The 14106-nt window shown below is 43.3% G+C and overlaps 1 protein-coding gene across 1 annotated transcript in view; it reads right to left on the minus strand.

The window, feature by feature from the left end:
• The window catches only part of FHDC1 (FH2 domain containing 1), a 76595-nt gene that overhangs the window by 15198 nt on the left and 47291 nt on the right, over positions 1–14106 (minus strand). Inside the window, exons 4-6 of the mRNA XM_068269582.1 lie at positions 12262–12364; positions 7308–7393; positions 5542–5642 (exon numbers count right to left, since the gene is read on the minus strand). Coding sequence (XP_068125683.1) covers positions 5542–5642; positions 7308–7393; positions 12262–12364 — 290 coding nt within the window. The remainder of the gene's footprint in view (positions 1–5541; positions 5643–7307; positions 7394–12261; positions 12365–14106) is intronic.

Raw genomic sequence — 14106 nt, forward strand, 5'->3', positions numbered from 1 at the left:
TGATGGAGATCCATAGAGGTACTGCAGATAGGAAGGGAGAGGGAACATTTCCGAAGACAGAACACAGACAGCAACAACCACCTGACAGAGGTTGTACTTGCAACCCTTACCAGCTTTACCCTAAACCAGCATGAAAAAAAATGGTTTGGTTAGAATCCGGCTTTAACCTGAAGAAGCAATGGTGAATCCTGACAGTAAGCATAAAAGGCAGTGACAAATTAAGCCATTTTATTAGAACCATAAAGAAATTTCAACACTTGTTTAAAAGGAAATAGATCCTTTATTTTGGCTCTATAAACTACACGCTGCTGCATTAATGGAAAACCTTATTTCAGCTTGCTTAGTTTTTGAGGGGAGATCTTGCACTGCACAGCTAGTTTATCATGCTGGAAATGAGGACGTTTTAGACTGTCTGTATTCCACAGGGAGTACAAATTCTGTGCGTTACAAAAAAGTGCAGCTGTCTAACCTGCTGCTGTGATTTGTAAATCCAAATGGCGAGGTACCTGAGACACACCCCAGGAGAGCCACTGAGCCATCCCTCTCTACCAGGCCACTCACTCCTCTTTCACCCCAACAAGAGAAGACTGAGGAAACTGGGCCACTTTCCCATCCATGTCGTGACTGGGAGGGTCAGCAGGTGATCTTGTGGCCACAGTTCACTCTTCCAAAATGTAGCGTTCCTCCACCCAAGGGGGTGAATTGAAGAGCAAAATAGGTAACTATTGACAATTTCTACACCTATGGCACAGTGGTGAGCTTGAGCACAATTTGCTACAGTTTTCATCAGCAAGTCATATCCCTACACTGTACACCTGCACAGGATTTTACTCCGCTACAAGGCAAATCACCTAAATGCTAATGCCCTCAGATACTCAATCTTGGATGAAATCATAAGAAGTCAATCACCAGTAAAAGAAAACTTCTTACAGAGTTCAATGAAAACTTAGGCTTTAAAAGTGAGAATGTTAAATACACACAGTCAACAGAAATCATGAGAATTTTCAGTCACCCCATTCTCTTGAAGTACGGTATGGGGGAGGGACCTGTGTGAACGCTGAAGGAATGAGGAGAGAAGTGTGTAAACACAGAAGCAGCACAATGGGGCTGATTTATTATGACTAGTACAAGGAAAAACAGGAGCAAAAGTAAGTGGGGCAGTTGCCAAGAAAAAGCATTCACTTTAGTGGTCAGAAGAAACTGACTTGGATCTCTACAACTGCTGCATTGTTGTTCTAATTTTCTTCCCCCTAGTCTTTAAAGAACACCTGAAGTGAGAGGGATAACTACTGCATGCTGCCATATTTATTTCCTTTTAAAGCAATACCAGTTGCCTGGCTGTCCTGCTGATCCTTTGCCTCTAAAAGGTACGTACACACCTTTGACTTGCATCACCCATTGGGGATCAGAATCTAATCCCCTGGGCAGCATTGCTGGGCCAGCCAGTACAGGCGTGTGTCAGCTGTGTAGCTTACGATGCATACTGTTACTATACGGGGACTGGAGGGACAACGGAGCAGCGCATGTGTGACATCATGTGGCGGGTGTGGGAGCGGCATCTTCAAAGAAGTTGGCTGCCCATCGGGTGAGTTAAACCGTCGGGCGGATCCATAATGGGTTGGAGGTCGGGGGCTGCCGTATACACGCTTGATTATTGGGTGAAGTGGTCGTTATCAGCCTCCTCAGCCAACTTTAGTCAAGCGTGCGTATGAGCATTAATACTTTCAGCCATACACCCTGAACAAGCATGCAGTAGGATCAGGCATTTGACATTTTTGTCAAATCAGACATTAGCTGCATGCTTGTTTCTGGTGTGATTCAGTCACTCCCAAAGCTTGCTGGGCAACTGGTATTTAAAAAGGAAATAAATATGGCAGCCTCCATATACTTCTCACTCCAGGTTCCCTTTAAATAAATGCAGTGGCTTTTCGGTGATTGGTCAGCAGCAAGCTCTACCATCTCAGGTATTGAAGGAGAGATCATTCAGTTATTATTGAAATAAAGCTTCATACACACATATGAGGCATGTCACCCAACAGGGATTCGGACTCAGCCCTCAAGCAACTGTGTGAAGCTGAACAGATGTGTCACTGGACTCCAGGCTAGCAACGTGTTCTGGTGTGGGAAGTTGGCTGACTGAGCAGCACACATGGAGGAGCTTCAAGGGCATGGTGAGTATGTTGAATAATGCCCTCGGCCAGCACTAGGCCTAGCTCAGGGGTGTCAAACTTATATACAAAGTGGGGCCGAAATTGAACACTGGGACCCAGTCGCGGGCCAACCTCAATGACTAGTAGCCACCTTCCTCCATAAAGTTCACTGGCATCTAACGGCTCCCCTCCAATGCCTAAACAGTTTCACCGGTGTCTAGTGTTTCTTCTCCCTCCCCTACACAGTTCCCCAGTGTCAAGTGGTCCTCCCTCCCCTGTACATTTCCCTAGTGTTTAGTGCTTTACCCCTACCTCCCCATATGTCTTCTCTGTTGTTCTAGGGCTTCAACTCCAATATAGCTTCCCTGGTGGTCTAGAGTGGGTCATACATAATGCAAAGTGAGGAAACCACTTGGGGGACAAATTTAATGGCTCAGAGGGCAAGATTTGACCCACAGGACGGAGTTTGACATGTGTGGCCTAGCTGATCCGCCAGAGGTACTGCTGTACACAACACTTCTTGACAGAGGCGATAACTATCGGCTTCCTCGGCAGAGTTTAATCTAAAAAGTGTGTGCTTAGTTTAAATAAGGTGAAAAGGAAGCATATCAGAGCAGCAGTCGGGGCTCTATGACCTCCTCAGAAGGGCAAAATTAATGTTTATAACACTTTTGAGCAGGGGATAATTGGGAGTTAAATTAGTCATTTTGTTGTACAACTGTTATCCTTTAAAATATAAATATTAAAATAAAACACACACACGATGTATCCATTTACCACTTTTGTTTTGTTTCCTTATGCATGTAGCCAGTATCACTTATATGATTCAGTTTTTTCTTCTCTACCCTCCTATACACACACCCTAAAATAATGTGGGTCAGGCCCCTTCAATAATCCTAAATGATCACTTCCAAAGACGTGCGGTGCTCAGAGCAGTAATTAGGGTGCACTTTGCAGAATGGGTGTGCTTTCACATTTCTGAACAGGAACTGGCTCGGTGTGTCTGCTCTATTATTTAAATAACACCACTTAATGTAAAGTTAAAAATACACACTCAGGTAACAGACACCCAAACATTAGAGAACGAATTCACGTATACTAAATACCCACTTTATCTGATACAGACAAGAGAAACCACTCAGTGGCAAGAGGAATTTACAGGTTCTGACTATCCAAATAGAATTTTAAGAAGCTTTTAAATCATTCGATGGAATATTTTATTTCTTTAATTTTTCCCTCCACCCATCATAGACTTGTATTACAATTTTAGGACTATAAAGTACACGAGGAAAGCAAATGTACATGAGACTCTATAAAGGACACCTAAAGTGCAAGGGATATGAAGATTGGATATGGAGATTGTCATATGTATTGTCTTTTAAAGGAAATCTAAAGTAATGGAAAAAAAGCCAGTTTGACTTACACCTGGGGCTTCCTAAAAGCCCCCTGCAGCCACGACTTTGTTTGAGCGTTCCCTCCAGTCCTCCGCAGTGCCCCATTATCTGTTCTGGCAACTCAGCTAGCCTAGCCGCGTGCGTCCTCGATCGCACACCTGCCACCGGGTGCGTCTTGCGCATGCGCAATAGAGGTTTTCTTGTGCTGCACATGCGCAGGACTTCATACCAGTTTCCTGGCAGTCCTACTGATCTTTCATGCATCAGTTTTTAATCACTTCACTACTGGCACTGCATCATTTGCTTTTGAGCGATTTTACGTAAAAAAGTGAATTGAGCGATTTCTGTCAGAAATTGCGATTTTGAGTCGATTCACGATTTCCTTCCAATCAAGCTTTGTTCCCCCTCTGTCCCCCTGTCTCTCTTTGTGCCCCCTTTGCCTCTTTAAGCCTCCTCTGGGTCTCTCTCTTGCCCCCTTTGTGTCTGTGCCCGCTCGGCTTCCCTCTGTGTCTCCTGTGTCTCTCTGTGCCTCCTCTGTCCCCCAAGCTGCATCAGTGCTGGACATAGCTTCCAACACAAGTCCAGCGATGCCCGTCTAACCACGTCACCTCCTGCAGGCTCTAATGCACGGAATACTTCCTGTATGTCATGTGACATACAGGACCCGCAGTTTTGCCTAGTACAAGAGCCCGCGATAGTGGACAGACACCGTTGGACTCGTGTGAAAGGTATGTCCAACGCTGCGGGCTGCAATCGCAGGGACTTTGGGGAAGTTTGAAGCCGCTTCTTCAAACTTCCCCCATGTGGAAATGACATAATCGCTATAATCGCTGCTTTGATGATTCCAAAATTGTGATCTTGGTGATCGCGATTTCAGTTTCAATTAAATTTATCTTTCAGGCCTAGTGCATACACACATGCAATTTTGATTTACCAATTGTATTTCTACTATACATACTACTTTCATGTAGTATAAGAGCTTACCTACACAATCTACACAAGAACGGAGCTACAACCACCATTTCTGCCGGTTTGGCATGCATATTGCATACATTTTCTTTTCTCAACCACACACAGATTTGAGTCCCTGTATGCAGAAACAGCGTTGTAATGGAGCCTAGGACCTGGGAGCCACTTGAGCGCTTTCTACAATGTTTTTGGATAGCCGACAAGGGTCAGTGATTCCAAAAATAGATTTGCTAATGGAAGTCAATGGAGCTAACCCACACCCATGATTGCATTTTAGCCAAATTGCAATCATAGGTCCCGCTGCATTTTTGGAGCAATTGCAATGTACAGGAGCGCTTCAGAATCACTGTTCAAAAGCAATTTATGCAGAGATTGTGCCGCGCAATTCTGGTCTGAATAAGGTTGTATCTACCTACCCGGTCTCTCAGCTTCCAGTAGGTAGCCCTCCCCCTAGCACAGATGTGAGACTTTGTGCAAGGGGGTGGGGTGCACATGGAGAGACCCAGCATGTACCTAAAACTGTATTCAAAATGCAAATTGCAAGTGATGTACAACCACAGGTACAGCCCTAAATCACGCTGCAAAATGAGGCCAACAACGCTGCACAAAGCCCTTGCGCTTTAGCAAGCAATACACTCAGTGGGCCCCTGTCCTAAGAGTTTTGAGGAGTCATATACAGTACAGGCAGCCACATCTACTATAACATATTTCAAAATATGATGGCAAGACCATGTCTGAAGCCCATTTAGTGCTCAAGCCAATCATTTACTTGTTTATGTCATATATGATCACACATATGCAGAGGACATCAGTCATCATATATGTGAGCAGATATATTTCAGCCTTAGGTCAGGGTTGCACCACGCATGACCCAATTACTGACAGACAGAGGTATGATCTAATGATAACCACCTAGCTCATACACACCGCCTAGTCAATGACAGATTCTAGCATGATCTACTGGATAAGCAGCCTGTTCATAAGCACTGCATCTACAGAATTCTCTATCCGGTTACTCATTTACTCACCTTTTGTTGCCAGCCTGATAATCATCATATCTTTACTCAAGGAGGCATAAGAAGGTGAAAATTCTTTTTTCAGCACCATTGCTTCTATTCGCAGAGAGTAACTGGAGAACAGACAGAAATGTATTATCCTTAAATAAGTATTATGATTAAATAAGCACTACAAGCAAAACAATGACTAGCTCATTAATGGCATGTACACAATGTACAGTACTAAAGTGATGTATTTCTAAAATATGAAGTTCGAGTTGTTTTTCAGTGTAAGAAGGCTCTTGCCCAACCTGTATCGGCTTAATAATAGTCAGAAGGCGCCAGTGCTTCTGGGCTCACAAAGACAGAGGCACAGTGGATGGGATACTTGTCTTGCAGCACTAAAGTCTCAGGTTTGTATCCCATCCAGGACATGGTGTAGAGAGTTTATGTTCCCTTGTGTTGGTGTGGGTTTCCTCTGTATGGAGCAGAGAACTCCTCTTTAAACACTACCTTACAGAAGCAAGCAGTGATTACCAGGTGCCACTCAGATAGCATGTTAAAGGATACCTGTACTAACATGTTACATGGGATAAACATAGTAAAATGTAGTATTAGTCCTAGGCAGAATGGAAAACTATGGCAGGTCTTTGCTTTTCAGCTCCCTCTCACTGCACAACAATTGCTGTCCCCCAATTCAGAGATTCCGGTAGCTTTTAAAAAGTTGTATAGATTTATGCTTATCGCTTCCATGTGGGCTATGGTCCAACTATAGAAGTCTAGGACTTTATCCATACAGCTGGTCAAGGATCGTCTGGATACGATTATGTTAGTCGATAGGATGTACTATTCCGGTTTAGATACTGTAGATAAATTCTATTTTATTTGTGATGAAAGGATTGCATACTGAGGTATTAAAGTAGACCGGACCTCTTGCACAGGACAGAAGTTACTGTTTAACGGATAAATATTAACCAGCGCAACTGCCATCTACGGGTTTACCATTAAGGTCCTGTTTCCACAACACGCAGATTGGATGCAGAATGGATGCAGAAAAACTGACTCCAATGAATGCCTATGGTAAAAACTGCATCAGAAAAATCACGTTTAGTGGAAACAGGCCCATAGACATTCACTGGAGTTTACCTGGCCCTTACCTGCATCAGTGTTTTACTTCAGCTATCATCTGGAAATATGCCTGTAGAAGGGGACTAGATCCCAGAAAGCTTGCATAATTTAACTTTATCAGTTAGCCAATAAAAGGTATTATTTTTCTAATAAGTTTTTTTCTACCTACAGGACAGAGGGAAAACAGAGAAATACACCCTGTATGTAGAAAGTTTAGCCTGTCTAAACCCCCTTCATTTGTGACTAATCACAACTGTAATTTGATCTCTCATGCGTGTTCGCTAGCTGCCTCATCAGAGCAGCTAATTTGTAAGCACAGGATGTTAACCCTGTGTCTGCTTCCATGAAAGCAGGAAGTAGATACAGTTGATATAAAATCTGCAGTGCAACAAAGAAATGTTTTTCTTTAAAATGTTATGTGGTTGTGTATCTTTCAGAGCAGAGAGGAAGTTCTTAATTCAGGTCAGCTTTATCAGGATCTGATGTATCCTCCTACATACTTCTCTTTTCACTTGGAGGATTTTTCCCCTAATACATTTGTTTGATCCATTATTTTGACCCGTTTTATTGATTGTTATGTTGATGTTGTCTTTGCCATTTTATTGTCTGATGAGCATTTAATTAATAAAATCATTCATGAATGTCTGAAAGTTCTCTGTATTGAAACTCACTTTGGCACTTGGATCAGCATGTACATAAACGAATCCGCAAGAGACAGCTTTGTTATTTCTCCACTAAAGGTTTTTAACTTCTTCACCTATTGAGAAAACCAAAGAAGAAGAAAAATCAAAATCAACAAATTCTGCTTTTCATGCATTTCTTTTTCCTGCCCACAGAAATGAGCAGTAAAGTATCATCTGACAATACAAACATGTGTGGATGGTATCCAGGCATTAAAGCCAGCAGCTCCAATGATTAGGAGTAGAAGGTTTATTTAATAAAACAGAGAATATCTCGATTGTTCAGACTATGAAAGAACACTCCCAAACGGTAGAGCTCTCTAATCCGATAATGGCACTTCTGAATTCCCCTTTTTCAACAGATCCAAAAAAAGATTTTATTTATACTCTAAAAATCAACAACCCTGTAAAGTTATTTGTAATCCCAGATGCAGCCACTGCTGCATGTTAAAACAGGATACAAAAATAAAAGCTGCAACTTTATATAATTGTACATAATCCCTCCCATTGTACAGACCACAGTGGATTTCTTACACAGCCTGTTATTATAGCATTATCTGTACAGCTATAGGTCGTATTTGTCATGCAAACACTTTTACATATTTATGAACAAACTCAGATCACCTGCACGCAATAATCAATAGAAGAAAAAGAAAGAAAAGACCGGAAAGAAAAGAAAAATGCAGATTCAAAATACAAATGTGTCCTTTAATGTCACTGAAAAGATTACATGGTGTTCAGTATCTAAGGTTAGCTCAGGATCACTGATAAAGCGCTTGGCATATAGTAGTACCAAATACGCAGGTTATACACTTTATTCCTTTTTTTCTTACTCTTATGCAAAGTAGTAACCACTCCGCATAAGTATACTTTGCTAATGGACAATATTAATACTACCCAGAGCTGACCAGGATTAAAGTGTTGATTTTTTACTGTGATTTGGAAGGAGTAAATTACTTTATACCAGATTTTGTAAGGGAAAAAAAACAACAAAAAAAACAAACAAAAAAACCTCACAAAGCAGCACACACTTGATTACAGAATTCTTTAGTGGTTAGTGTGCTCTCTCTTCACCACAATACAAGTTCTGGAGTACCGTAGGTATCAACCATCTTATCACATTCAATTATCCAGTTACAGTCCAGCAAAACAAGCCCACTCCTGAACCCGGGATTCCACTCTCCCCTCCAAGATGTATGATGACACACCTTAGAAATAAATTAAAAGATACAAACAGTGAAATATGCCTTAATCAATTTACACCAGTGTGCAAAGCAAAAAGCCAAAAAGGTGGGCTTGTTTTCCTGGAGTATTACTGGACAATTTAATGTGATTTTATGGATGATACCTACAGTACTCCAGAACGTGTACTGTGGTGAAGAAAGAGCACAAGAATAACTAAAAAATGCCATATTTTGTACAGATGACAGGGTTGTAGCAATAAACGAGAGATTTATTAGCTCTGTGCATCCTGAAGGATAAGGGCTTGATTAGTTTCTTTTTTTAGCATTCTGCCAGCAGTCTTTCGGAATAGCAGAAAGGAGACATGATAAAGCAGCCTAGACAAAACATTTTCCCTTACATATAAGGCTGGTGTAAAAAGGCCAAGTCAGACCCAAAAAACATCAGCAGTTTCATCCTGATAGACTTAAATGTCCTAACATATTTATAGCTTTTTCTAAGGAAAGCTATGGAAATTAAGGATAGGCTGCTCTCATAAATCACATGGGCTAATTAGTAAGCACTTCCTCGAGTATCTGGTATTACATAAGCTTCACTCTAGGCTGGGTACAGTCAGCACAGGTTTGTTAGAAGAGTGATGACAGATCGAGCTTCAGGGCAAGGCAGCAGCCCAAAAAAAAAAAAAAAAGATGGGCTTTTCTGTGAAAACTATCAAACTTCCTCTAGAAGGCTAGTCAGCATTAGCTTCAGCATTACTATGCATGCAAGGCTTTTTAAAAAGATACAAAGCAACCTAATTCTGAAAGGGGGGAGGGGGGGGGGCAAAACAGCTCTGACTCTTCTCTCCATGCACATTATGCTTTGTATATTGTAGGCAAGTGAACATTGCCCTGTCTGCTCATATCTATGGAGGAAAGTACAATTATTTGTGTAGGTCTATGGTCGGATGCCTCACCCAAAACATTTACAGTAGAGATGAGACCCAATGATTTGTAGCTACAACTCTGATTGGACTGGTGGACATACCGAGAGGCACGGTGTACAAGTAGGTGCAGTGGCGTAGCTAAGGAGCTGTGGGCCCCGATGCGAGTTTTACAATGGGGCCCCCCAGGCACTCTATACATAACAATTGATACAGCGCACCAAAACCTGCCAATGGCAACTACAGTGTCAGAGGTGCAAGAAGGGGATGGGGAGCAGCTTGTTAATGTTTACCACTATTCAATGTATATATAGAAGTGATTATAATGAGCACAGGACCAATAGAGAGCGAATACTGTAGTTGAGGGAGGGCCCTTCAGGGCCCCTCTGGCCCAAGGGCCCCGATGCGGTCGCTACCGCTGCACCCCCTATTGCTACGCCCCTGAGTAGGTGGGTCTATAAAAGGAGTGATTTATAAAAGGCAATTTTTATTACACAAACTCAAGAAAGACTTTACTTTCTCTCTCTTGCCTTTCAGACAGGAGGCTGAACTGCACACTTGTCAGGCAGTTCAGCATCTAATCTGATAGCCATGAGCATCTGCAATTTGAATACAGCCAAATGGCAGCCTTAGTAATTCTACTCCTTTCAGCATTAGACACAGTGGCAAAAACCCCCCCAAAAAACTTCCCATGTCTGAGCACGGCTGCACACAGATGTGACTCAATAGCATGACTGCTTCTCCATTGCCCATGCCAAATTCTAGCGAGTGCCCAGTCAGAGCACAGGAGCAGCGAAGACACCATGTTAAAGGCCAAAAGGATCAATAGAACTCATCCTTTTAGGCACCACATTTATGTAGTTAAGGGACCACCTGTGTGGCAAGTAAAACTTTAATTTTATTAAATAAGAGGCTCCTTCAGATTCCCAATGGAGTAGCAATATCCGTGTCAACGTCTAAAATTTTCCTAAATACAACCTGTGACTAAGCTGCTTGAAAAATCCTACTCTCCCATACTGTATTCTCTTTTGGGAGGGAAGCAAGGCTGAGCTACCGCTCTCCACCATTCTCAGTCCGGACATAGGAAGCAGCACGGCCAGTCTGATACTCAAATCGCCTTATTAAAGCACAAGTCCCAGCATTGGCTTCAGTTTATCATAAAACAGCAGCAGTATAGGGGTAGTTTTGCATGCTTATACATATACAGTGCTGCTACGCTAGCAGGATGAAGAAGATGTCACTGGTTTAATGTAATGTTTGCCTGCATAGTGGATTAAAAACTCCAGAATTTGAAGTTGTAAGCTCTACATCTAGCACTGAAACACTGTATTTACTGCACACAAAACCACTGTGCTACATAGCCAAATGTAGTACATAGCAGGATAACTCTTACATTACAGCCATTGCCATTATCTAGTTGGAGACAGGAAGGGTGGCAGCAGCTAATGGAAACAGTAACACTGGAATTTAGTGACGTAACAGGATTTGATGTTTCCAGCTGAAATATTGATTACAAGTTATTTGATGCTCAGAGTAAAGTGAGAACATGACAATAGGACAGATAGGTACAGTAGGAAACCAGTACAATGCACAGGTTTCAGCTTTAAGAAAGGTTCAGCGAATGGAAGTTTACAGCAGTAGCACAGAGGGGTCTTTGAACCAACAAGGCTTCTGACAGTGGAGATATACGAGAGCCGATCGCTCTTGAGCCTCTCTAGGGCACAGCCGAGTGACACGGCTGTCCCCAGTACAGCGCTGCAATAGATCGCAGCGCTGTACAATGTAAATAATGACGGTTTCACCATCTAACAGTCTCTTAGCGGTGATCGCCGCTGGTAGGCTGATAACAGAGTGGAGCTCAGTCATTCAAGCGGGGGATGCACACGCATTGGTGCGCGAGATCCCCTGCAAAACCCCGCCCCAGAACTCGACGCCTTTCGGCTTTAGGCAGTTGGGAGGGGGTTAAAATACATGTGTATGCATATGTACATTTGTCCCAGAGTAAGATACACCATAAAATTACTTTTTTCCAAAGTCTATGTCACTTACAAGTAGGTTGTAAAAATTTGGGTTTGGACTAGTCCATCTACTCATGGGGAGTACTCTGGATTTTATTTATTTTCAAAAGCACTTACTGAATGCACTTGCTTGGTCGACCTGCCAAAATAGCGTGCAAGTGAGTAAGGAGGCTGGCATCTTTGTATTGATCCTTTCCAGTGAGTGATTATTAAAAAAAAAGAAAGAAAAATACTGAGAATCCCCCATGGGGAGATGGACTAGTCTAAAATTTGACAGACTTAATAGCTGCCTTTAACATTTTAGAATTTTTCTTGATAGGGGTCATTTTAGAACTTACTTATAAAAAGGATAAGGAGCGAGAAAGGTTTTCTTATTGCTTGCAAAGACAAGAGGTGCATGTGTTTCTTATAAACACACTAGGCAAGGCGATGGAAGAGTTAAATGCTTTATAACACTGAGCAGGTACAGTAAGATACAAAACTGCTGTAGCAGATGGAGGAGGTCCCAGGATCAGCTTTGTGACTGCACTGAACCAAAGGATCCAGACAGGTATTTATTTACTGCAACAAGAACAAATGTGCAACACACTAAACCTTGTGCATTGCCAATTAATGCAAATTTACAATCAATTAAACAATGGGAGGCTGAGGGATGGTTTTTAAATCAAAAAAGGCCACCTCTGAGCCTATGATTCTATGATTGTGTTACAGGGCCTCACTGCACAAATATGGATCTGACTACAGAATATAAAAATGTAACATTCAGATTAATAGCATATTTTCATGTAATTTTTATCATATACTATAGGGAGAAAAGTCTTACCTCTTCTGGCTCTGGAGAAAGCTTAAGAAGTTCCTGTAGTGCCTCAGAATCATATAATTCGCATTTTCCTGTCCGAATATCATCAATGATATGCTCAACAGATCTGTCCATAAAAAAAAATTAAAAAAAGGGAACAATATATGAATTTAGAGAGTAATATAAAAACACTGGGGAAGAGTGTTTGATTCATAAGTGAATCTGACTTCTTAACAACCGGAAAACTAGAACTGGGTTGTTAGGACAGTTGTCTTCCAGGTTGTTAGAAACTCTGTATAATATAAGCATACATACATTATTACCAAATCCCCCTTGAGCTTGTACAGCCCCACAAACCTTTGATCTCCAGTACAGTTATTTACCTCTAAACCTGTTATCCATCTACACAGCCCCCCACCACTATTTCCAGTTTTTGCTTGCACAGCCACCTTGAGCTATACACTGTTTCCACCTGCACCACCACCCATTCCCCTTCTCAGCCTGTATAGTCACCCAGCACTAAAGTCACTCTCCACCTAGAGAATACAACAACATTTGTAAAGTGCTTTTCTCCCAAACGACTCAAAGCGCATAGTTGTGTCTCAGATCAATACAGGGTTGCCGGCTGGACTGTCACAGAGGAGATAGACAGGTGTTCATAAATGCCAGACTGAAGAGGTGGGTTCTCAGTTTAGACTTAAATGCTTTCAGGGATGGGGCTGTCCTGATTGCGTGTGGCAGGGAGTTCCAAAGTTTAGGGGCAGCATGACAGAAGCCTCTGTCTCCAAAGGTTTTGAGGTGGACTCTGGGGGTGACCAAGGTGTTACGTCCTTTTGATCTAAGATTGTGGGGGTGTGATGCAGTTGCAGCAAGTCATTCAGGTATCCGAGGCCCAGATTGTGCAAGGATTTGAATGTCAGTAAGCCAGCTAGTGTTGGGCGAACAGTGTTCGCCACTGTTCGGGTTCTGCAGAACATCACCCTGTTCGGGTGATGTTCGAGTTCGGCCGAACACCTGATGGTGTTCGGCCTTTTTAGTTCGGGTTCGCCCGAACTATTTAATGCCCGCCGAACAGGGCCCCTGTTCGGCCGAACAGGGCCCTGTTCTCCCGAACATGCCGCAATATGGCCCCCCTATGGGGTCGCAGGCATAAGGGGGGAGCATGCCCCGATCGCGCGGGGGGGGGGGGTCGGAAATTCCCCCCACCCCCTCCGCTAGCGCTCCCCCCTCTGCCCGCTTCCCCATAACAAAAGTTTGTTGAAAGTGAATTAACGCGTACCCTCGTATGCGTCATAACGTAGAGGACGTGAGGTCAGAGAAAGGGCGGAAGTACCACAAGGGTACTACCGCAGAACCACCCGCTGCCTGGCCTCAACACGTCACTCTCCTAGGCGGACTCCTCCTCCTCACTCACTCCACTGCCAGCAGCCAGCCACCGGTACTAGTATTAACTTTCAACAAACTTTTGTTATGGGGAAGCGGGCAGAGGGGGGAGCGCTAGCGGAGGGGGTGGGGGGAATTTCTGCCCCCCCCCCCCCCGCGATCGGGGCATGCTCCCCCCTTATGCCTGCGACCCCATAGGGGGGCCGTATTGCGGCATGTTTGGGTCCCCATTGACTTCCATTGAGTTCGGGGTTCGGGCCGAACATCTGGCCCATGTTCGGCCTGTTCGGCCCGAACCCGAACATCCAGGTGTTCGCCCAACACTAAAGCCAGCCAATCTTAAACTAAATTCTCAATTTTATCGGTAGCCAGTGGAGTGAACACAGGGTTGGTGTTATGTGGCAATGGCGGGGTTGGTTCGTTAACAGCCTTTGCGGCAGCATTCTGTACTAATTGCAGGCGGTGTAGGTCTTTCTTATGAAGGCC

Source organism: Hyperolius riggenbachi, chromosome 1 (assembly GCF_040937935.1).
Source record: "Hyperolius riggenbachi isolate aHypRig1 chromosome 1, aHypRig1.pri, whole genome shotgun sequence".
NCBI classification, from domain to species: Eukaryota; Metazoa; Chordata; class Amphibia; order Anura; family Hyperoliidae; genus Hyperolius; species Hyperolius riggenbachi.